Genomic DNA, 27,052 nt, shown 5'->3' with positions numbered 1-27,052 from the left:
TGAATTTATTTAGTTGAAATGCAAGAGTTGGAATTTTTCAGTAGTGTTTGATCTAGGTTTAAATTGTCAAAGTTACATTTTCTTGATTATTAAAAGTTCAATATTAAATACTATCCTTGAAATGAAAGAGCTTTATTATTTCAGTAGTGTTTGGTTGTGGGTTACCTTGTCACAGTTACATTTTCTTGATTTTTCAAAGTTCATTTGAATTTCTTTCGTTGAAATGCAAGAGTTGGAATATTTCAGTAGTGTTTGGTTGTGGTTTACCTTGTCACAGTTACATTTTCTTGATTTTTCAAAGTTCATTTTGAATTTCTTTCGTTGAAATGCAAGAGTTGGAATATTTCAGTAGTGTTTGGTTGTGGTTTACCTTGTCACAGTTACATTTTCTTGATTTTTCAAAGTTCATTTTGAATTTCTTTCGTTGAAATGCAAGAGTTGGAATATTTCAGTAGTGTTTGGTTGTGGTTTACCTTGTCACAGTTACATTTTCTTGATTTTTCAAAGTTAATTTTGAATTTCTTTCGATGAAATGCAAGATTTGGAATATTTCAGTTTCAAAGTTAAATTTTCTTGATTTTTAAAAGTTCATTTTGAATTTATTTAGTTGAAATTCAAGAGTTGGAATATGTCAGTAGTGTTTGGTTGTGGTTTACATTGTCACAGTTACATTTTCTTGATTTTTCAAATTTAATTTTGAATTTCTTTCGTTGAAATGCAAGAGTTGTAATATTTCAGTAGTGTTTGGTTGTGGTTTACCTTGTCACATTTACATTATATTTATTTTTCGATTTTAATTTTAATTTCTTTCGTTGAAATGCAAGAGTTGGAATATTTCAGTAGTGTTTGGTAGTGGTTTACCTTGTCAAAGTTACATTTTCTTGATTATTCAAAGTACATATCTTATTTTGTACATTTTAATGTTTTTGTATGTCTATTTCTGATGTTGTTGGTTATGGATTTCATAGCCACAGTTTATTTTTCATAATTTTTCAAAGTTCATTTTGATTTTCTAACGTGGAAAAGCAATAGTTTAAATATTACAGTTGTTGTTGGTCATGGTTCTACGTGTAACTGTTACTTTCTCTTGATTTTTCATTCTTCATTTCGAATTTCTTTCGCTTAAAAGATATAGATTGTCAATATCACAATCGGTTGGTAATAGTTTACCTTGTCATGGATACATTTTCTTAATTTTTAAAAGTTCATTTTGAATTTCTTTCGTTGAAATGAAATATTTGTAATGTTTAATTTGTTTATGCTTTATTTATAAAATTTAAAAGATGAAAATTCTTTTTTATTCAATTATATATTATTTTTAATATATATTAAATGAACTTTAATGATAATAAAATATTATTATGTTTGATTTTTAAATTTAAACAGCTAAATACTATTTATTTTTAAAATTTAAATTATAGTTTCTTTCGCTGAAATGAAAGAGTTGGAATATTCCAGTAGTGTTTGGTAGTGGTTAACCTTGTCAGAATTACATTTTCATGATCTTTCAAAGTTCATTTTTAATTTTATTCGATGAAATACAAGAGTTGGACTATTTCTGCTGTGTTTGGTTGTGGTTTACCTTGTCACAGTTACATTTTCTTGATTTGTCAAAGTTCATTTCGAATTTCTTTCCTTGAAGCACAAGATTTATATTATTTCGGTCGGTTTTTGTTGTGTTTTACTTTGTAATATTTAAATTTCAGTTATTTTTCAAAGATCTTTTTTAATATCTGTATTTTTATTGAAATATATTTTTTATACAATTCTTTTTTTTATGTTTGATAAAGGTTCACAGTTATATTTTATTTATTTTTTAAAGTTCATTTTGAATTTCTTTCGTTGAAATTTTCGTTGAAAGAAATCAACGAATTTCTTTCGACGAAAGAAATACAAAATGATAATTGAAATATCTCGAATATGAAACTGTGACATGTTAAACCATGATCAAACACACGAGAATTAATCCAACTATAGCTTTTCAACTAAAGAAATACAAATGTTATATTCAATTTATAGAGATTGTCAGATTGTCAAGTTATAAAATAACAAAAAACCTCTTAAATATTTCAAATAGATCATTACAACTTAATAAATTAAAAATGAGCTCTGTACAATCAAGATAATGTAACTATGACATTGTCAACCATAAACAAACATATCTCAAATAGTAAAAATCTAGCATTTCAATGTAAAAATTCAAAACGACCATTGAACTAGAATGAAAATTTAAATTTTACAGGGTAAACCACAACCAAACACTACTGAAATATTCCAAATCTTGCATTTCAACGAAAGAAAATCAAATGAACTTCGAAAAATCAAGAAAATGTAACTGTGACAAGGTAAACCACACCGACCCCCGCCAGACCGCGTCAAACAATTGTATGAAAACAATAAAATGTCAAAATGTAATTAGAAAATTTATTAAAAGGGTACTTTGTTAAGTTGAAACATAACCTAACGCTACTAATATAGTTCATCTCTTGATATTCGATAGAAGAAATTCAAATGAACTTTGAAAAATCAAGAAAATGTAACTGTGACAAGGTAAACCACAACCAAACACTACTGAAATATTCCAATTCTTACATTTCAACAAAATAAATTCAAAATGAACTTTTAAATATCAAGAAAAAGTAATTGTGACGAGGTAAACCATAACCAAACACAACTGAAATGTTCCAACTCGTGCAGTTCACCGAAAGAAATTCAAAATGAACTTTGAATAATCAAGAACAGGTAACTGAGACACGTTAAACCACAAGCAAACACAACTGAAATATTCCATCTCTTGCATTTCAACGAAAGAAATTCAAAATGAACTTTGAAAAATCAAGAAAATGTAACTGTGACAAGGTAAACCACAACCAAACACTACTGAAATATTCCAACTCTTGCATTTCAACGAAAGAAATTCAAAATGAACTTTGAAAAATCAAGAAAATGTAACTGTGACAAGGTAAACCACAACCAAACACTACTGAAATATTCCAACTCTTGCATTTCAACGAAAGAAATTCAAAATGAACTTTGAAAAATCAAGAAAATGTAACTGTGACAAGGTAAACCACAACCAAACACTACTGAAATATTCCAACTCTTGCATTTCAACGAAAGAAATTCAAAATGAACTTTGAAAAATCAAGAAAATGTAAGTGTAACAAGGTAAACCTGGAGGAAACAGAACTTAAATTTTCCAAATCTTTCATTTCAATGTAATACATTAGAAAAGAACTTAGTAAATTCAGGACCATGTAACCGTTACTAGTTAAACCACAACCAAAAACTACTGTATAAGTACAAATATTGCATTTCAACGAAATAAATTAAAAATTAAAAATTAAATATAATTAATTTGTATATTTGAAAATTTAAAACAAAAACATAAAAATATTAAATATTAAAAATATTGAATATATTATTTATTTAATCAGATTTATAATTGATTTATCTATAGTAAGAAACTCATAATATTTAAAAAAAATACAAAATATAGTTAATTATTACAAATCTATAATTTCAGATAATGAAATTCAAAATGAACTTTGATAAATAAAGAAAATGAAACTATGACAAGGTAAACCACAACCAAACACTACTGAAATATTCCAACTCTTGCATTTCAACGAAAGAAATTCAAAATGAACTTTGAAAAATCTATAATATGTAACTGTGACTATGTATAACAACAACCAACGATCGTTAAAGATTAAATATATTTACTTTAAACGTATGAAATTCAAAATGACATTCGAAAAATCAGTATAATGAAACCGTTATCAGGTCCTACACACCCATAAGCTCATGAAATTTTAAAAATATTTCATTTCACGGTCAGAATTTCATAATGAACTTTGAAATATCAAGAAAATGTAACTTTGACATGGTAAACCACAACCAAAGACTACTGAAAGATTCTAACTCTTGCATTTCAACTAAATAAAATCAAGTGAACTTCGAAAAATCAAGAAAATGTAACTGTTACAAGGTAAACCACAAGCAAACACTACTGAAATATTTCAACTCTTGCATTTCAAGTAAGTAAATTCATAATGAAATTTGAAAAATAATGAAAGTGTAGCTGTGACAATGTAAACCACGTACAAACGCTATTGAAATATTTCAAATATTGCATTTCAACGAAAGAAATTCAAAATGAACTTTGAAAAATAATAAAAATTTAACTGTGGCAAGGTAAAACACCACCAAACACTACTGATCTATTAATTCTACTTATTAACAACTTTAGATTTAAAATATGAACATAGTTATTACTTTTTATTGTAACTGTGATAATGTTACCCACCCCCACACACTACTGAAATATTCCAACTCTTGAATTTCATGGAAAGAAATTCAAAATGAACTTTGAAAAATCAAGAAAATGTAACTGTGACAAGGTAAACCGCAACCAAACACTACTGAAATATTCCAACTCTTGCATTTCAACGAAAGAAATTCAAAATGAACTTTGAAAAATCAAGAAAATGTCACTGTGACATGGTAAACCACAACCAAACACCACTGAAATATTCCAAATCTTGCATTTCAACGAAAGAAATTCAAAATGAACATCGAAAAATCAAGAAAATTTAACTGTGACAATTTATAACATAACCATACAATAATTACATATTCCAACTCATTAATTTCAGCGAAATAAAAAAATTATGTTAAAATAATTATAAATTTATTTTAAATTTTAAAATGACAACACAAAAAACCAAATAATTAAATATTAAAAATATTTAAGTTCAAGTAAATAAATTAAAAGTGACATTTGAATAATCAAGAAAATGTAAATTTGACAAGGTAAACCACAAACAAACACTACTGAAATATTCCAACTCTTGCATTTCAATGAAATAAATTGAAAATAAACTTTGAAAAATAAGGAAAATTTAACTGTGACAAGGTAAACAACAACCAAACACTACTGAAATATTCCAACTCTTGCATTTCAATGAAAGAAATTCAAAATGAACATTGAAACATCAAGAAAATGTAACTGTGACATGGTATACCACAACCAAACACTACTGAAATATTCCAACTCTTTCATTTCAACGATAAAAATTCAAATGAACTTTTAAAAATCATGAAAATGTAACTGTGACAAGGTAAACCACAACCACACACTACTTAAATAGTCCATCTCTTGCATTTCAATGAAAAAAATCCAAGATGAACTTTGAAATATCACGAAAATGTAAATGTGACCAGGTCAACCACAACCAAACACTCCTGAAATATTCCAACTCTTGCATTTCAACGAAAGAAATTCAAAATGAAGTTTGAAAAATAAATAAATTGTAAATGTGACATGGTAAACGACAACCATACACTATTTAAATATTCCAACTCTTGCATTTCAACTATAGAAATTCAAAATTAATTTTAAAAATAAAGAAAATTTAACTGTGACAAGTTATACCATAACAAACAAATACTGTACGCGTCCTACAATTGGATTTCAATGAAAGATAGAAAAAATGAAATAAGAAAAATCATGTGAATTGTACTTTAACTATTTGAACTATAACCAAACACTACTAGAATAGTTTTAAAATTACTTTTAAATAGAAGAAGATCAAATGAGCTTTGAACAATCAAGAAAATGTAACTGTGACAATGTAAACCATAAGCAAACACTGCAGAAACATTCCAAATATTGCTTTTCAACGAAAGAAATTATAAAATAAATTTGAAAAATCAAGAAAATGTAACCGTGACAAGGTAAACCACAACCGAACAATACTGAAATATACCAACTCTCTAATTTCAACGATATAAATTCAAATTGATATTTTAAATATCAATAAAATTTCACTGTTATAAGGTAAACCACACACATACACTACTGAAATATTAAAACTCTTACATTTCAATGATAGAAATTCAAAATGAACTTTGAAAAAACAAGAAAATGTAACTGTGACAAGGTAAACCACAACCAAACACTACTGAAATATTTCAACTCTTACATTTCAACGAAAGAAAATCAAACTTATAAGATAAATATAAGTATCATTTAACGTTTAAAATTCCCACATACACCAAACACTGCGGAAATCGTACAACTATTTCTTTGAAGCTTTACTTAATCGAAATGTGATGTGAAATAAATGGAGCTTTACACTTTTTGTTGTTCATACTTAACCAAACACAACTTTCATCTACAATCAATTTAAGTTATACTAAAAATATAAACTATGAAATTTGATAAATCAAGAAAATGTATCTGTTACAAGTATAACCACTTCCAAACGCTACTGAAATATTCCTAATCTTGCATTTAAACGAATGAAATTCAAAATGAATTTTGAAAAATCAAGAAAATGTAACTCTGACAAGTTAAACCACAACCAAACACTACTGAAATATTCCAACTCCTGCATTTCAGCGAAAGAAATTCAAAATGAACTTTGAAAAATCAAGAAAATGTAACTGTGACAAGGTAAATCACAACCAAACACTACTGAAAAATTCCAACTCATGCATTTCAAAGAAAGAAATTCAAAATGAACTTTGAAAAATCATGAAAATGTAACTGTGACAAGGTAAACCAAAACCAAACGCTACAGAAATATTCCAACTCTTGCATTTCAATGAAAGAACTTCAAAATGAACTTTGAAAAATCAATAAAATGTAACTTTGACATGGTAAACCACAACCAAACACTACTTAAATATACAAACTCGAGAATTTCAACTAAATAAATACAAATGAACTTTGAAAAATCATGAAAATGTAACTGTGACAAGGTAAACCACAACCAAACGCGGCTGATATTGTCTACCAATAGCTTGACAAAGAAAGAAATACAAATGTACTTTGACAAATCAATAAAAATTAACTTTGACAAGTTGAAACACGAGCGAGCGCTACTGAAATATAGCAACGCTAGCTTCTCAACAAAGGTTATTCAGAATGAACAATGAAAAATCATGAAAATGTAACAGTTACAAGTGGCAACACGACCAAAAGTTAAAGACATGTTCCAAATCTTGCATTTCAACGAAAGAAATAAAAAATGAACATAGAAAATTCAATAACATCGAACAGCGAAAAGGTAAACCACTTCCATATACTAATGTAATTTTCCAAGTCGTGCATTTCATTTAAATATATTCTAAATGAGCTTTGAAAAATCATGAAAATGTAACTTTGACAGGGTAAACCGTAATCAAACACTAGTGAAATAGTACAACTCTTGCATTTCAACGAAAGAAATTCAAAATTAACATTTAAAAAAAAATAAACTGTAACTGTGACAAGTTAAACCACAACCAAACTCTATTGAAATATTCCAACTCTTGCTTTTCAACGAAAGAAATTCAAAATAAACTTTGAAAAATCAAGAAGATGTAACTGCGACAAGGTAAAGAACAACCAAACACTACTGAAATATTTCAACTCTTGTATTTCAACAAAAGTAATTCAAAATGAACTTTGAAAAATCAAGAAAATGTAACTGTGACAAGGTAAATCACAACCAAACACTACTGAAATATTCCAACTCTTGCATTTCAACGAAGAAAATTCAAAATGAACTTTGAAAAATCAAGCAAATGTAACTGTGACAAGGTAAACCACAACCAAACACTACTGAAATATTCCAACTCTTGCATTTCAACGAAAGAAATACAAAATGAAAATTTAAAAAAAATTAGTATTAATATTTTAATATTAAAAAACCATCAAACAAAAAAATTTAAATAAACTATATAGCTAATATTCTTAATTTTAAAACTATTTTATTATTTTTTTATATTAAATTTTTCTTTTACATTTTATAACTTTACCTAAAACTACTTAAATAGTCCAATTCTTACATTTCAACGAAAGAAATTCAAAATGAACTTTGAAAAATCAAGAAAATGTAACTGGGACATGGTAAACCATAAACAAACACTGCTGAAATATTCCAACTCTTGTTTCTCAACGAAAGAAATTCAAAATGAACTTTGAAAAATCAAGAAAATGTAACTGTGACAAGGTAAACCACAACCAAACACTACTGAAATATTCCAACTCATGAATTTCATCGAAAGAAATTCAAAATGAACTTTGAAAAATCAAGAAAATGTAACTGTGACAAGGTAAAACTGAGTCTCTCAATCCCCGTAAAGCTCTTTTAAAAGATACAAAAACTACTTATTTAACACAAAAATTTCGTTTTTAATGACCACCAAGTAAAGAAAACCCACACGGAATCCGGCAACTGAGTCTCTCAAACCCCTTAAAGCTCTTTTAAAAGTTACAAAAACTACTTATTTAACACAAAAATTTCGTTTTTAATGATCACCAAGTAAAGAAAAATCACACAAAATTAGGCAACTGATTCCCTCAAACTCTTTAAAGCTCTTTTAAAAAATAGAACACAGGAAAACCTAGTAAAGAAAAACCACACGGAATTATGCACATGAGTCTATCAAAACCATGACATATATTTTAAAATATACAAAAACTACTTATTTAACGCAAAAATTTAGTTTTTAATCACAACCAAGTAAAGAAAAACCACACGGAATTAGGCAACTGAGTCTCTCAAACTCTGTAAAGCTCTTTTAAAAGATACAACAAATGACCACCAAGTAAAGAAAAACCACACGGAATCAGGCAAGTAACTGAATCCCTGTATAACAACCAACCGGACTCATAAAACATGGTCTCTAACACCACTTAAAGAAATATATACATCAACAAAAAACTTATGATATATAACAAAAATTTCGTTTTTAATTACTATCCCTTAAAGGTAAACCACACGAACATCGGAAACTGAGGATCACACACACCGGCAAGGTCTATAAATATAAAAGAAAAATACTGATATAGCACAAAAATTTAGATTTTAATTACAACCAAGTAAAGGAAAACCACAAGGAATTAGGCACCTGAGTCTCTTAAACCCCGTAAAGCTCTTTTAAAACTGTCACAATCTAAAACAAGACAAAAGCACTACTCTCGTGGAACTCAATCCCCATTTAACTCAACCCCCGTGCAACTGAACTCCCTTGTAATTGAACCCCTGTATAACCGAAACCCCCGTGTAAGTGTTCTCCCTTTAACTGAACTCTCATGCACCTCAACCCTCCATGCAACCCATCTCCCTCAAAACACTTTTCAGTCATTTTCTCGTACTCTCGTGGAACTCAATCCCCATTTAACTCACCCCCCGTGCAACTGAACCCCCTTGTAACTGAACCCCTGTATAAACACCACACGTAATCAGGCAACTGAGTCTCTCAAACCCCTTAAAGCTCTTTTAAAAGATAAAAAAACTACTTATTTAACACAAAAATTTCGTTTTTAATGACCACTAAGTAAAAAAAAAACCACACGGAATTAGGCAACTGAGTCTCTCAAACCCTGTAAAGCTCTTTTAAAAGATACAGAAACTACTTATTTAACACAAAAATTTCATTTTTAATGACCACCAAGCGAACAAAAACCACACTGAATCAGGCAACTGAGTCTCTTAAACACTGTAAAGCTCTTTTAAAAGATACAAAAACTAATTATTTAACACACAAATTTTGTTTTTAATGACCACCAACTAAAGAAAAACCACACGGAATTAGGCAACTGAGTCTCTCAAACCCCTTAAAGCTCTTTTAAAAGATACAAAAACTACTTATTTAACACAAAAATTTCGTTTTTAATGACCATCACGTAAAGAAAAATCACACGGAATTATGCAACTGAGTCTCTCAATCCCCGTAAATCTACTTTAAAAGTTACAAAAACTAATTATTTAAAACGACAATATTTATTTTAATGACCCTCAAGTAAAGGAAAACCTCACGGAATCAGGCGAATGAGTCTCTCAATCCCCGGAATGATCTATTAATAGATACAAAAACTACTTATGTAACACTCAAATTTCTTTTTTAATTAGCATCAAGTAAAGAAAAATAACACGGAATTATGCAACTGAGTCTCTCAATCCCCGTAAAGCTCTTTTAAAACTGTGACAAGCTAAACAATGACAAAGCACTACTCTCGTGGAACTCAATCCCCATTTAACTCAACCCCCGTGCAACTGAACCCCCTTGTAACTGAACCCCTGTATAACCGAAACCCCCGTGTAACTGTCCCCCCTTTAACTGAACTCTCATGCAACTCAACCCTCCATGCAACCCATCTCCCTCAAAACACTTTTCAGTCATTTTCTCGTACTCTCGTGGAACTCAATCCCCGTGCAACTGAACCCTCTTGTAACTGAATCCCTGTATAACTGAAACCCCCGTGTAACTGTACCCCCTTTAACTGAACTCTCATGCAACTCAACCCTCCATGCAACCCATCTCCCTCAAAACACTTTTCAATCATTTTCTCGTTAAATTGACAATACGCTCCAAAACATCACTTGTGTATTATACAGTACATAATCATGGCATCTCCTCCAATTCACAAATCCCATTACCCTTTTTTTTTGCAAAGGTTAATCAAACATCTCCGATTGCTTCTTTTTAAATTGACAATACTTTTCAAACGTTACTTATGTATTATACAGACCACATCGGCGAGGTAAAGCTAGGTCAAGTCACAGTGTCATTCTATCGTTACTTTTCAATTAAGCTATTAAATACTTTCTAGCAATGTGTCTTGTAAGCGTCAAATCTATTAAGTATCTGAGCTTATTCTTTGTATTATTGATGCAAGCATCCCATTCTTTAATTACCCGTGAGGCATTCTTAACCATCGCAATACCTTTACGCAAATATCTTTTCGCAAAAAATTCGCAAATCTCGTAAACTAAAGAAGTAATTACCTTTTTCAAAAATTCTTGTTAAAATTATCCAATAGCTAATTACCCCTTTTTTTCTCCACCTTCAAATGTTCCTTTAGTCATTGCCCAGTTAACACTAAGATGTAAATTGAGTAATCCTCTCGCACTGCTATGGACTTCATTGAAAAAATATCAGTTTAAAAAAAAAATAAAAAATAAACATGTATCCATGAGTTTGACCTCCAAAAAATTGATGTCACAATAGAAAACTCAAATCCTAATCACCAATCAAGTTATACTCGTTCCTCTTTGCAAGAGTGTAATGACCTCTAGAATAGGACTACCAGAAAAACCTGTTTGGTACGGGGCCGCAAGCAAATTCAATATACGGTAAAAAAAAAAAACAAAAAAAAACATGTATATACCTTGAACTAGAAATTGCGTAAATCTCTTTGAAAGGGTGTAATGCCCCTGTAGAATAGAATACCTATCAGAAAAACCTGTTTGGTACGGGGGCGCAAGCAAAATAGTACCTAGGACTATACTCACTTTACTGAAAAAAATATAAATGTTTTTACTTTTTTAACTTTAATAAATCAAATAATATTAATATTTTGATTAATTAATATCAGTATATGTATATTAAACTGACAATGCACATTCATTTGTATTTTTTCCAGTATTGTGCGAACTATGTTCTGGCCTTGGGAAGGTATAGGGGGTTTTGAGCCTTACTCATGTTATTTTCTGCTCGTTTTGAGTTTGACTCGGTTATTTATTGTAATTTCTGTTCGTTTTGGGTTTCATTAATTTATCGATGCTGATTTGTGGTGGTTTCACGCTTCGTAGATTATTTGATTTTATTTTTGCTCATTTTTGGTTTTACGGGGCTCTTTACTTTTCTTTGAAAAATTTATTTAGTGGAAAAAGTTTTTTTTAGTTAATTTCTGTTCGTTTTATATTGACATAGTCTTTTCAGGGAAAAAAAAAATAATAGTTTAAATATTTTCGTTTTTTTTAAACTTTATAGTTTGGCCTGCTATTTGTATACTGGAGAAAGATTTTCAGCAATTTTTAACAAAATGCACCCTTTTAAAAATCTCGACACAAATAGAAGTGTTTAAATTAGTCTCATACCTCTTCTAGTTGGCCTGAAATAGAAAACTGGACACCATTCGCAAAAAAATCTGTTTACTTTCGTTGACAGCTTAAATACACTTACGCTATTTTGATTGGTTAAATTTTAAGAGCAGAAGTAGCCCCGAAAGTTTGAACATAATGCACTCTGTCGTTCATTTTGTGTGCAGTGCATTTTGATTTAATCTTAAGGCAACATTTAGTTTTAAACATAATGGGGCAAATGGGAGGATGGGCGTGGGAGAGGAATTAGTTGCTCTCCAATCATTTTCAACTGCTTAAAAGCGTACTAGCCCTTTCCATTTTGAATCGAATGAGCCCTTTTCAAAGTTTCTACGACAACTTCTTCCATTCGAAGTGCCCTGGTTTAAACAAAAAAAAAATAATAATACGTTATACCCACATCGCTCTTTACTATAAAAATGTCAAGCCTTCCAATCACTTTCGACTATTAAAAAGGACAGTAGCCCTTTCAATTTCGAATCGAATGAGCCCGTTTTGAGTGTCTACGACAACAGTCTCTGTAAACACCTTATATACCCCCAGGGCATAAATTACAACCCTTGCCCTGAGGGCTGTTAGGTGGTTGTCATCCTAAACGACCTAATTCCCAGAATTTTAAACTACGTTTAACAAAATGAATATCTTAAAATTTTGATTGGATGTGTTTGGGGAAATGGTGGGCGGGAGAGGGGGGTTACTTGCTCTCCAATCACTTTCGACTATTACAAAGGGCACTAGCCCTTTTAATTTCCAATTAAATGAGCCCTTTTTGAAGTTTCTACGACAACGCTTTCTATAAAAAAAAACCTTATATGCCACAAGGGCACATCTTAAGGACTTTTTAACTACTTCGAACAAAATGGCTATTTCAAAATTTTGATTGGATGTATTTTTGAAAATGGTGGGTGCGAGAGGGGTGTTAGTTATCCTCCAATCACTTTCGACTGTTAAAATGGCAGAAGCCCTTCTAATATCTAATCGAATGAGCCCCTTTTGAAGTTTCTACAACATCGCTATCTATAAAAATCTTTTATGACTCCAGGGCATAACTTACAACCCTTTCCCTGAGGGCTCTGAGGGGGTTATCATCCTCAAAGACCTAATTTCTAAAACTTTTAATTACAATGAACAAAATGACTATCTAAAAATTTTGATTGGATGTGTTTAGGGAAAAGGTCGGCGTGAGAGGGGGCTCCAATAACTTTCGAATATTAAAAAGGGCACTAGCCCTTTGAATGTCCAACCAAATGAGCCTTTTTTCAAGTTTCTGCGACAAAGGTTTCAATAAAAACTTTATATTCCCCCAGGGCATAGCTTACAACCCTTACTCTGAGGGCTGTGGGGGGACTGTCATCCTCAAAGATATAACTCAAAACTCCAATCACTTTCGACTATTAAAAAGGGCACTAGCCCTTTCAATTTCTAATCGAATGAGCACTTTTTGAAGTTTTGACGAGAATACTTTCTATGCAAACCTTATATGCCCCCCAGGGCATAACTTACAACCCTTGCAATGAGGGATGTGGGGGAATTTTCATCCTCAAAGATATAATTTCGGACTTTTCAACTACGTTGAACAAAATGGCTATCTCAAAATTTTTATTGGATGTGTTTGGGGAAATGGGGGGTGTGGGAGGGGTGCTAGTTTTCCTCCAATCACTTTTGACTATTAAAAAAAGCACTAGCCCTTTCAATTTCCAATTAAATGGGCCCTTTTCGAAGTTTCTATGACAACACTCTCTATAAAAACCTTATATTCCCCATGGCATAACTTACAACCCTTGCCGTTAGGGGTATGGGGGATTTATTATGTTGAAAAAAATGTCTATCTCAAAATTTTGATTGGATGTGTTTGGAGAAATGTTGGGCGTGAGAAGGGGTTTAGTTGTCCTCTAATAAGTTTCGACCAGCCTATTAAAAAGGGCACTAGACCTATCAATTTCAAAATGAATGAAATGTCAGGCATATAAGGCATTATAAGGATCCTTATATGCCTCCAAGGCATAATTTACAGCCCTTGCCCTGAAGACTGTGGGGGGAGTGTGTTCTGCTCAAAGATATAATTTCCAGACCTTTCAACTTGAACAAAATGGCTGTCTCAAAATTTTTGCTGGATGTGTTTGCGGACATGGTGGGCGTAGAAGGGCTGTTTGTTGCTCTCCAATCACTTTCGACTATTAAAAAGACCGCTTTTCTAATCAAATGAGCCCTTTTTGAACTTTCAACGGCACCGCTTTCTATAAAGTCCTTAGATGCCCCCAGGGCATAACTTACCACCCTGGCCCTGCGGGCTGTTGGAGGGGGGTGCTGTCATCCTCAAAGACATAATTTTCAGAACTTTCAACTACGATGAACAAAATGGCCATCTCAAAAAATTTATTGTATGTGTTTGGGGAAAAGGTGGGCGTGAGAGGGGTGTTAGTTGTCCTCCAATCACTTTCGACTATTAAAAAGGGAACTAGCCCTTCGAATTTCCAATTGAATGAGCCTTTTTTGAAGCTTCTACGACAACGCTTTCTATAAAATCCTTATCTGCCCCAGGGCAAAACTTACAACCCTTGCCTTGAGGGCTGTGGGGGAGTGTTCTCCTCAAAAACATAATTTCTATTTGGAAATCAACTACACTAAACAAAATGGCTATCCCAATTTTGATTGGATGTGTTTGGGCAAATGATGGGCGTAGAAGGGGTGTTAGTTGCCTTCCAATCACTTTTGACTATTAAAATTGGTACGTTTCTTTTTTTTTATTATTGTTTCTAATTCCATTTTTATTTATTTTAACTTTAGATTCTATAGATTATTTTAGGTTTCACCTTTAGTTCTGTTATTTAGTTTCTCCTATATTTATTGATGAAGACGCCTTGTTTTATAGAGGCGAAATATCCGTCTTATAGTTTGTCTTATATCTTTTATCTTCATATCTTTTGATATTCTGGTTGGTTTTACTCCACAATTCACAAAGATATTAGAACTATTTCTAACTTTTATCCCTATGACATCTTCTGCTTCTTTGTAAACTATTTTGTTACAATTATATCGTCCGTTTTTCCATTGTCAAATGGAGCATGGCTACCCTTTTTATATTTGAATTTTAAATTAATTCTAGACACTACAAGACAAGGATCTTAAGTTTTAGCATTAATTACTTTACTCCTATATATTCTAGTATCTTTTTATTCACTGGTGTTAATAATCTGCGATTATAACAACATAGTTGGTGTATGTGCCATGTTAACTTATGGACCATTTTGTGACCAAAAACTGTATTGGTTATTAACTGGATTGTTTTGCCTACAAAATTGCAGCAGTCTATTACCGTTGCTAATTTCCTAGCCTACGACTAATTTTCTAAAGCAAATTTATCAACAATTCCTGTATTACCAATATGTATATAAAATGCTTTGAGACAGTCACCACTGGCTCCTTCAGTCTGTTTCACAGGGACATATACAACTATGATTGATATCTTGCACTTTTTTTAGTTATGAAGTGAGCATATAGAATTCTGTAAGTAATACTTTCCCAATCTAAGCAAGACTTGGGGGCTTTCTTATTAATCATGGGATATGCTCCCTGCCTATGCACAACATCGTTTTTACCTGAATGAATAAATTCTGTGTTACCTAACTTCATGTTATCTAATCCTGGGATAAGAGTTTGTGAAACTCCTAACAAGTCTATATCTTCATATCTGAATGCATCATTTAAAAATGTTGACAATCAAAACTTCAAAGCTGCACAAAATATTCGATTGATTTACCTTCAGTTACATTTTTTATTTGATTTTTGCTATCACCAAATGATTGCCACAAGAAAAAAAAATATTGAGCCTCTTCCAGAGTGCTCGGTTTGGTTAAAGTGATTTTGAAAGTACAAATGACCTTCTGTGAAACCCGAATTGTGCGAATCGAATCAGTTAGATGTATGAAATATGTCTTACTTTATGTAATTAAATAAAAAAAAACAAGTTTTCTAAATTGAAAGTAAAGAGCGACATTAAAACTTAAAATGAACAGAAATTATTCCGTATATGAAAGGGGGTGTCCCCGCCGCAACACCTCGCTCTTTACGCGAAAGTTTTTTATTGTTTAAAAAAATAAAGTTGTGAGACAGAGTCAAAGTTTAGCGTAAAAAGCGAGGTAGCGTAACTTTTGATGGGTAGGACTAAACTTGATGAAACTTATATATTTGAAATCAAAATTAAAATCTGATTCTTTTGATGTATCTATTGGTATCAAAATTCTGTTTTTTAGAGTTTCGGTTACCATTGAGCCGGGTCGCTCCTTACTTACAGTTCGTTACCACGAACTGTTTGATTCAATATAATATATAATCACCTGATCTGTATCGTAGTTACTGAATTTGCTACCCGAACAGAGTAGAACAAGACTATCATCAGCATTAACTGGAAGGGCTCGCACGTCACTAGTCCATCTTGGTACAGCAAAGGGCAATCCAGGAACATTTCTAAAAAATAATGGTGATGGACTGGGGCGTTGACTGCTGTCTAAGTTCACGATGCAGCCTGCTTTCGGTTCTGAAACTAAACGGCAGAATTGTAAAATGAGGGTAAAGCAGGATAGGCAGCTGTCAGCTTGAGTCTTGCTTATATTCATCAGAACTTACATTAGTTTCTAGTTTTAAGTCGTATAATCACTGTGAGGCAAAATTGTCATTAAGATATGTATACTAAATAAAAAAAAACAGGTTTTTTCAACTGAAAGTAAGGAGCAACATTAAAACTCAAAAAGAGCAGAAATTGTTCCTTATAGGAAGGGTGCTGTGACGTCCTGAATACCCTGCTCCTTACGGTTAGGTTTTTAATAATTCTAAATATTGGTCTCTAGTTTAAAGTCATATAATCGTTGTGAGGCGAAATTGTCATTCAGATATGTAGACTAAATAAAAAAAAACTTTTTTTACTGAAAGTAAGGAGCAGCATTAAAAATTAAAAGGAGCGACAATTATTCCGTAAAAGAAGGGTGCTGCGACGTCCTCAATACCCTGCTCTTTTCGCTTAGGTTTTTTAGTATTTCTAAAAATTAGTTTCTAGTTTAAAGTCATATAATCGTTGTAAGGCAAAATCGTCATTCAGATATGTAGACTAAATAAATAAAAACACGTTTTTTTCAACTGAAAGTAGGGAACAACATTAAAACTTAAAAGGAGCAGAAATTGTTCCGTATAAGTAGGGTGCTAGGACATCCTCAATACCCTGCTCACTATGCTAAAGTCTTAGTAATTCTAGAAATATTCTTATTATAGACAACACTATTGCGTTGCCTATAGTATAGGCCATAATGCTCCAATGTTTTATAATTATTTATTTGTTTATTTATTCTTTTTTCCTAGAGGCGCTTCATATGGAAGGGATGGTCGTGAAAACTTATTCGATTGGAAATGGAAAGTTCTAGTCTCATTTTTTAGAGTCAAAAGTGACCGGAGGGCAACTAGTACCCCACACGCCCTCTCTTCCTCAAAATGCATCCGATTTGAGATAGCCATTTGGTTCAAAATAGTCCAAATATCGTATAGCAATGTCTCAAGGGGTGACAGACCTCCCACAAACGGAGGCGAGGGTTATAAGTTATGCCCCGGGGCTATATAGTTATTATAGAAAAGGTGATCGTATAAACTTTGGAGGAGGCTCATATGATTGGGAACTGGAAGTTCTAGTTCCCTTTCTAAGACTCAAAATTAATCAGGAGGCAGCCAGCCCCAAAATGAATCCCATCCAAATTTGGAGATAACCATTTTGTTCAAAATAGTCCAAAGATCATATAACGAAAACAAATTAAAAACTTTGCATAAAAAGAATTTTTCAAAGAAAAGTAAAAACAGCCATATTAACTGAAGACCAGCAGAAAGTAATCCCTATTATAGCTCAAAGTCAAAACGACCAGAAATTACTATTAAACAATAAATCAAACCCAAAACGAATGGAAATTATAATTAACGATCATAGAAAACATACAGATAACAGATTCAAATATAGATGAATAAATAAATCTTAAATAGCTTCAATGTTTTGTTATTTTTTTTCTCAGAGGCAAAAGCAAGGTTAGCACATTGTATTATTTATTAGTTTTTTCCTTTAGACCAGGGCACTTCGTATCGGAGGAATTATAGTAGAAACTTCGGAAAGGGCTCATTCAGTCAAAAATTGGAGTGGCTTGTGCCCTTTTTGATAGTCGAAAGTGATTGAAAGGCAACTTACACCCCATCCATGCCCACCATTTCCCGAAAAACATCCAATCAAAATTTTGAGGTAGCCATTTTGTTCAGCGGAGCTGATTTCCGTATAGAAATTTTGTTTTTCAGGAGGACACTCCCCCACAACACACAGGGCAAGGGATGTAAGTTATCCCCTGGGGGCATATAAGAACGATGTTAGCACAATGTATTGTTTACTTTTTTCCTTTAGACCAGGGCACTTCGTATCGAAGAAGTTGTCGTAGAAACTTCGAAAAGGGCTCATTCAATTGGAAATTGGAGCGGCTTGTGCCCTTTTTAATATTCGAAAGTGATTGGAAGGCAACTAACACCCCATCCAAGCCCAAAATTTCCCGAAACATATCCAATCAAAATTTTGAGATAGCTATTTTGTTCAGTGTAGTTGATTTCCAGATAGAAAATATGTTTTTGAGGAGGACACTCCCAACAGCCCTCAGGGCAAGGGTTGTAAGTTTTGCCCTAGGGGCATATAAGGTTTTAAAGAAATTGTTGTCGTATAAACTTCAAAAAGGGCTCATTCGACTGGAAATTCAAAGGTCTAGTGCCCCTTTTGATAGTCGAAAGTGATTGGAGGGCAACTAACCCCCTCTCACGCCCACCTTTTCCCCAAACACATTCAATCAAAATTTTAAGATAGCCATTTTGTTCAACGTAGGTGAAAGTTCTGGAAATTAGGTCGTTGAGGATGACAATCCCCCCCGAAAGGCCCCAGGGCAAGGGTTGTAAATTATGCCCTGGGGGCATATAAGGTTTTTAGAGAAAGTGTTGTCTTATAAACTTCAAAAAAGGCTCATTCGATTGGAAATTCAAAGGTCTAGTGCTCCTTTTCGTAGTCGAAATTGATTGGAGGGCAACTAACCCCCTCTCACGCCCACCTTTTCCCCAAACACATACAATCAAAATTTTAAGATAGCCATTTTGTTCAACGTTGTTGAAAGTTCTGAAAATTAGGTCGTTGAGGATGACAATCCCCCCCTCCCCCCGAACGCCTTAGGGCAAGGGTTGTAAATTATGTCCTGGGGGCATATAAGGTTTTAATAGAAAGTATTGTCTTATAAACTTCCAAAAAGGCTCATTCGATTGGAAATTCAAAGGTCTAGTGCCAATTTTTATAGTCGAAAGTGATTGGAGGGAAACTAACCCCCTCTCACGCCCACCTTTTCCCCAAACACATTCAATCAAAATTTTAAGATAGCAATTTTTTTCAACATAGGTGAAAGTTCTGGAAATTAGGTCTTTGAGGATGACAATCCCACCCCCCCCCCCTCTCAGAAGCCCTCAGGGCAAGGGTTGTAAGTTATGCCCTGGTGGCATATAAGGTTTTTATAGGACGCGTTGTCGTAAGAACTTCAAAAAGGGCTCATTCGATTGTAAATTGAAATAGCTAGTGGCCTTTTTAATAGTCGAAAGTGATTGGAAGGTAATTAACACCCCCTCCATGCCCACCATTTCCCGACACACATCCAACCAATTGAGATTGTATGTGATTTGAGATAGCCATTTTGTTCCACACAGTTTAAAGTTCAGGAAATTATACCTTTGAGCAGGACCCTCCCCCACACTCTCTTCAGGGCAAGGGTGATAATTTATGCCCTGGGGGCATACAAGTTTTTATTGAAATTTTTGTCGTAGAAACTTGAAAAGGACTCATTCGATTGGAAATTCAAAGGGCTAGTGCCCTTTTTAATAGTCGAAAGTGCTTTGAGGAAGACTAACCCACCTCTCACGCCCCCAATTTCCCCAAACACATCAAACCAAAATTGTGAGATATCCATTTTGTTCAACGTAGTTGAAAGAGGTCTATTAGGATGATCGCCCCCTCAGTGTAAGGGTTCTAAGTTATTCCCTGGGGGCATATAAGGTTTATATAGAAAGTTGTTGTAAAAATTTCAAAAAGGGCTCATTTGATTGGAAATTGAAATTTCCCTTTTTAATAGTCGAAAGTGAAGGGAGAGTAATTAACTCCCTTCTCTTGCCCACCATTTCCCCAAACACATTCAATCAAACTTTGGAGATAGCCATTTTGTTCAGCGTAGTTGAAAGTTCTGGAAATTATGTATTTAAGGATGGAAAACCCCCAGAGCTCCCAAAGGTTGTAAGTTATGCCCTGGGGGCATATTAGGTTTTATAGATAGAGTTGTCGTAAAAACTTCAAAAGGGGCTGATTCAAATTTAAATTGAGAGGGCTAGTGCTCTTTTAATAGTCTAAAGTAATTGGAAGGTAACTAACTCCCCTCTCATGCCCACCATTTCCCCAAAAACATCCAATCAAAATTTTGAGATATCCACTTTGTTCAACGTAGTTGAAAGCTCTGGAAATTAGGTCTTTTTGGATGATAACCTTCTCAGAGCCACTAGTGCAAGGGTTGTAAGTTGTGTCCTGGGGGCATATAAGGTTTATATAGAAATTTGTTGTAGAAATTTCAAAAAGGGCTTATTTGATTGGAAATTGTAAGGGCTAGTTCCCTTTTTAATAGTCAAAAGTGAATAGAGAGTAATTAACCGCCCTCTCACGCCCACCATTGCCCCAAAGTTCTGGAAATTAGATCTTTGAGGATGACAACCCCCCCCCACCCCTCCGGGCAAGGGTTGTAAGTTATGCCCTTGGGCATATAAGGTTTTTATTGAAGGTGTTGTCGTAGAAACTTCAAAAGGGCTCATTTAATTGGAAATTGAAAGGGATAGTGCCTTTCTTAATAGTTGAAAGTGATTGCTGAGCGATTAAAGCCCTTCTCACGCCCGCCATTTTCCCAAACACATCCAATCTAAATTTTGAGATGGCCATTTTGTTTAACGTAGTTGAAAGTTCTGGAAATTAGGTCTTAGAGGATGATAACCACCCTCACAGACCTTAGGGTATGTGTTGTAATTTATGCCCTGGGGGCACAAAGGTGTTTATAGAAAGCGTTGTCGTAGAAACTCAAAAAGGGCTCATTCGATTTGAAATCGAAAGGCCTAGTGCCCTTTTTAGTAGTCGAAAGTGATTTCAAGCCTTGACATTTTTATAGTTAAGATCGATGTGGGCATAATGTTTTTTTTTTTTTTTTTTTTTTTTTTTTTTTTTTTTCGACCAGGGCACTTCGTATTGAAGGACTTGTCGTAGGAACATCGAAAAGGGCTACTTCGATTGAAAATAGTAAGGGCTGATGCCCTTTTTAATAGTTGAAAATGATTGGAGGGCAACTAATCCCACTCCTACGCCCACCCTCCCATTTGCCTTTATGTTTAAAATTTAAAAGTTGTCTTAAGATTGATTAACTCAAAATCCACTGTGTTAATGCTAATTCCCAATAAGGCATCTCAGCAGTATCCCAAGAACGACTGAGGGTATTATGTTCAAACTTTCGGGACTACTTCTGCTCTTAAAACTTAACCAAATCAAAATAGCGTAAGTGTATCCAAGCTATCAAAGAAAGTAAACAGATTTTTTAGCGAATGGTGTAAAGTTTGGATCACCCCTCTCTATGCAATGTCTGCTTCTCTGTAAAGTGTGACTTCTTCTCTTTGGAGTCTTATGGTAGCGTTGGCCTATTATCTTGGTTTGACCGCTGGAGGTTTGCCTAGAATCTCTAACCATCACAAAGTTTATGTTTAGAGCATAAAAAGTTTATTTATACATACAATACAGTAAATTTACCTGTGACGAGGTATTACGCTAAAATTCAAATTTTGTTCCAATTCTTGAAAAATGACCCCTTAATCACAAAGGCCGTTAATTAGAATTTCTGATCGTTTTTTTTCAATAGTGCTGGGAAATCCGGCACCCCCTTTTTAGCAATGTCCCTTCTCCCATGAAAACTACCTTCATGGAAAGATTCTCCCGCTACCAGGAGAAATCCCCCTGAAAACTTCTGTATATTTCTCAATAACTAATATTATATGTAAACATTGGGTAAAGTTCATAACTTTAAACCTTCCCCTCGGGGACTTTGGGGGATTCAGTCATCCTAAAAGACATATTTATTATATCTTCGACCATTCTAAGCAAAATGGCTATCTCAAAATTTTGATCTGGTGAAAAAACATATCGTAGGAGGTGCCTAGTTGCCCTCCATTTTTTTGTCACTTAAAAAGGGCACTAGAAATTTTAAGTTCCGTTTGAATGAGCCCTCCCACGATATTCTAGGACCACTGGGTCAATACGATCACCCCTGGGAGAAAAAAAACAACAAAAAAACAAATAGACACGAATCCGCGATCCTTCTTCTAGCAAAAAATAATAAACAATGGAGCTTGAAACCTCTACAGTAAAGTTATCCGATACGCTGAATCTGTTGGTGTGTTTTTCATTAAGGTTCTATAGCTTTTAGAGGGTGTTTCCTTCTTTTTTCGAAAATCAGGCAAATTTTCTCAGGCACGTAACTTATGATGGGTAGGATGAAACTTGATGAAACTTATATATTTGAAATTAGCATTAAAATTGGATTTTTTTTTATGTATCTATTGGTATAAAAATTCCGTTTTTTAGAGTTACGGTTACTATTGAGCCGGGTCACTCCTTACTTGCAGTTCGTTACCACGAACTGTTTGATAGTTTCAGGTCAAACTAGCACTGTCTTGTAAAATGTTTTACTATTGAAGCTTTTCCTCGCCTGTAGCATAATCTCAAGACACATCCAATATTTTTTTTTTTTTTTTTTTTTTTTTTTTTTTATAGAGAGATTTAGTGTCATTTAAGCCAACCTTCTAGCATATACTCTTTGTAGTTGTGGGGGTATTAGCTAATATTTTTAATTGCTTATCCGATGCAGGAGAAGGGGGCTCCAGGCCATTTGGATCTTCTATGATAGGTCACTATGGCCCTGATTGACTTATCGGTTCTCTGAATGCTGTAGAAAAATATAGTGGGACAGGGTAAGTGGGACAAAAATTTGCATATCAATTTTACTTTTATTTGGTTAAATGGCTTCCTCGAAAGTTGTTTAATTTTATTTATGAACGTTTTTATTATTAATAAATATACGTAACTTACAAATTAATTTACGTAATGAACTTCTATATTCATATATTTTTATACGTATATTAGGAGGTTTGCCCCCTAGTCAATGCCTCGCTCTTTACGTTAAAATTCGAATTTTGTTCCAATTCTTTAAAAATGACCCCTTAATCACAAAGGCCGTTAATTAGAATTTCTGATCGTTTTTTAAATAGTGCTGGGAAAGCCGGCACCCCCTTTTTAGCAATGTCCCTTCTCCCATGAAAACTACCTTCATGGAAAGATCCTCCCGCTACCAGGAGAAATCCCCCTGAAAACTTCTGTATATTTCTCAATAACTAATATTATATGTAAACATTGGGTAAAGTTCATAACTTTAAACCTTCCCCCCGGGGACTTTGGGGGATTCAGTCATCCTAAAAGACATATTTATTATATTTTCGACCATTCTAAACAAAATGGCTATCTCAAAATTTTGATCTGGTGACTTTGAGAAAAAACATATCGTGGGAGGTGCCTAGTTGCCCTCCATTTTTTTGTCACTTAAAAAAGGCACTAGAAATTTTAAGTTCCGTTCGAATGAGCCCTCCCACGATATTCTAGGACCACTGGGTCAATACGATCACCCCTGGGTAAAAAAAAACAACAAAAAAACAAATAGACACGAATCCGTGATCCTTCTTCTAGCAAAAAATAATAAACAATGGAGCTTGAAACCTCTACAGTAGAGTTATCTGATACGCTGAATCTGATGATGTGATTTTCATAAAAGTTATATAGCTTTTAGGGGGTATTTCCGTCTTTTTTCGAAAATCAGGCAAATTTTCTCAGGCACGTAACTTATGATGGGTAGTATTAAACTTGATGCAACTTATATATTTGAAATTAGCATTAAAATTGGATTTTTTTTTATGTATCTATTGGTATAAAAATTCAATCTTTTAGTTACGGTTACTATTGAGCCGGGTCACTCCTTACTTGCAGTTCGTTACCACGAACTGTTTGATAGTTTCAGGTCAAACTAGCACTGTCTTGTAAAATTTTTTACTATTGAAGCTTTTCCTCACCTGTAGCATAATCTCAAGACACATCCAATATATATTTTTTTTTTTTTTTTTTTTTTTTTTATAGAGAGATTTAGTGTCATTTAAGCCAACCTTCTAGCATATACTCTTTGTAGTTGTGGGGGTATTAGCTAATATTTTTAATTGCTTATCCGATGCAGGAGAAGGGGGCTCCAGGCCATTTGGATCTTCTATGATAGGTCACTATGGCCCTGATTGACTTATCGGTTCTCTGAATGCTGTAGAAAAATATAGTGGGACAGGGTAAGTGGGACAAAATTTGCATATCAATTTTACTTTTATTTGGTTAAATGGCTTCCTCGAAAGTTGTTTAATTTTATTTATGAACGTTTTTATTATTAATAAATATACGTAACTTACAAATTAATTTACGTAATGAACTTCTATATTCATATATTTTTATACGTATATTAGGAGGTTTGCCCCCTAGTCAATGCCTCGCTCTTTACGTTAAAATTCGAATTTTGTTCCAATTCTTTAAAAATGACCCCTTAATCACAAAGGCCGTTAATTAGAATTTCTGATCGTTTTTTAAATAGTGCTGGGAAAGCCGGCACCCCCTTTTAGCAATGTCCCTTCTCCCATGAAAACTACCTTCATGGAAAGATCCTCCCGCTACCAGGAGAAATCCCCCTGAAAACTTCTGTATATTTCTCAATAACTAATATTATATGTAAACATTGGGTAAAGTTCATAACTTTAAACCTTCCCCCCGGGGACTTTGGGGGATTCAGTCATCCTAAAAGACATATTTATTATATTTTCGACCATTCTAAACAAAATGGCTATCTCAAAATTTTGATCTGGTGACTTTGAGAAAAAACATATCGTGGGAGGTGCCTAGTTGCCCTCCATTTTTTTGTCACTTAAAAAAGGCACTAGAAATTTTAAGTTCCGTTCGAATGAGCCCTCCCACGATATTCTAGGACCACTGGGTCAATACGATCACCCCTGGGTAAAAAAAAACAACAAAAAAACAAATAGACACGAATCCGTGATCCTTCTTCTAGCAAAAAATAATAAACAATGGAGCTTGAAACCTCTACAGTAGAGTTATCCGATATGCTGAATCTGTTGGTGTGATTTTCATTAAGGTTCTATAGCTTTTAGAGGGTGTTTCCTTCTTTTTTCGAAAATCAGGCAAATTTTCTCAGGCACTTAACTTATGATGGGTAGTATTAAGCTTGATGCAACTTATATATTTGAAATTAGCATTAAAATTGGATTTTTTTTATGTATCTATTGGTATAAAAATTCCGTTTTTTAGAGTTACGGTTACTATTGAGCCGGATCACTCCTTACTCACAGTTCGTTACCACGAACTGTTTGATAGTATCATGTCAAACTAGCACTGTCTTGTAAAATTTTTTACTGTTGAAGCTTTTCCTCGCCTGTAGCATAATCTCAACACACATCCAATATATATCTTTTTTTTTTTTTTTTTTTTTTTTATAGAGAGATTTAGAGTCAATTAAGCCAACCTTCTAGCATATACTCTTTGTAGTTGTGGGGGTATTAGCTAAGATTTTTAATTGCTTGTCCGATGCAGGAGAAGGGTGCTCCAGGCCATTTGGATCTTTTATGATAGGTCACTATGGTCCTGCTTGACTTATCGGTTCTCTGAATGCTGTAGAAAAATATAGTGGGACAGGGTAAGATTAATCTTGTATCCGGTTCTTATCTTTCAACGCCCAAAGCCACTGAGATGACCTGTCACATTCATTTTGATTAATACCGTATTTTACAAAAAAAAAAATGCAGTGTAGGGGGGGGGGTAACAAAATTAGTTTTAGACTTTGTCTTTGACGGTATTGGTCAGAAATCAAGATTGTCATTTTCTTTTCATTTTACATACCGTTGATATTCTAACTTAAAGGGGGAAAGGATTTGAAAACCCTCAAGTCCTCAAGTCACTTCATTGCTCTGATTTAGATGGGATATTTCAAGTAAATGTTGTGCTGGTATTGTCTGCCACACAAACAAAAATGAGAAAATTCTTACCGGGCACAGAAGAAACACAATATATTGCACAAACAACAAAAAACACTGTCTTATGCATTATGAGAAGTGTTTCTCCAACAGTAAAACACCGACCAATATCCAGGAATCACAATTTGGGCTGATTAAATAGTCCTGTTTTATCAATTGGAAATGAAATGGAATGAACAACCTGTGAGTGTTTATTTAAAGCATCTGTTTCCTTTATGGTTCGCTTATGAAACATAAATGAAGATAGTAAAAAGTTTGAAGTTCACTTGTGGCTACACTATTTTCAATATTTGACTTTAAATTGTTTGCTTTTGAGTTTTTGTTTGAATAGCAAACTTAGGACGGTCCTAAGTGGTCTTTATAGTCCAATCCTTGAATTATAGCCAGTTTGATTCGATTAACTTTGAGTCAAACTAAAACCAGAGTTGAAAACTGACATTCAAAACAAATGCAATTTAATATTTAAAAATTAAATGTAAACTAAAAGATACTGTGCGTGTATAGTTTGTCAAAAGGGCGCATGTGCAACATCTAAGGAACAAATAAGAGTATGACGATTAAACTTTCAGGGTATATTGTACGGGATGTTGAGCTAAACCAAAAGCCACCTTGTGCATCCAGGTTGTTCAAAGGATCTATCTGCACTGTCTCAGGAGCGGCTAAGGACGGTAAATTGAAACTTTCAGGATATGTTGAAAGAGATGTTGAACTAGATTAGAATACACTATGTGTAATACAAATCAACAGACACTATGCGCAATGCCAATCGTTATATACATATAAAATCGTAGGCAAGAATCTTGATTCTCAAGGAGAAAACCCAACAAAGGCTTTACAAATATTTCTTTTATTCATCAATAAAAAAAGTCAATTAAAAATGAACAGAAGTTAATTTAGGAATAAATTTCTCGTAAAAGAAGATTTTC

General features: G+C 33.4%; 1 protein-coding gene across 1 annotated transcript in view; it reads right to left on the bottom strand.

The window, feature by feature from the left end:
• The window catches only part of LOC148941435 (salivary endonuclease-like), a 70,649-nt gene extending 44,324 nt beyond the window's left edge, over positions 1 to 26,325 (bottom strand). The window contains exons 1-2 of the mRNA XM_089104641.1: positions 26,139 to 26,325; positions 16,220 to 16,425 (exon numbers count right to left, since the gene is read on the bottom strand). Of these exons, the coding sequence (XP_088960767.1) occupies positions 16,220 to 16,425; positions 26,139 to 26,196 (264 nt within the window). The 5' untranslated portion in view covers positions 26,197 to 26,325. The remainder of the gene's footprint in view (positions 1 to 16,219; positions 16,426 to 26,138) is intronic.
• Between the last annotated feature and the right edge of the window lie 727 nt (positions 26,326 to 27,052).

Source organism: Artemia sp. Qi Xiang Cuo, chromosome 18 (genome assembly GCF_049724085.1).
Source record: "Artemia sp. Qi Xiang Cuo chromosome 18, ASM4972408v1, whole genome shotgun sequence".
Classification (NCBI taxonomy): Eukaryota; Metazoa; Arthropoda; class Branchiopoda; order Anostraca; family Artemiidae; genus Artemia; species Artemia sp. Qi Xiang Cuo.
The sequence above is the reverse complement of the archived record's forward strand: the minus strand, read 5'-3'. Positions and strand labels throughout refer to the sequence as shown.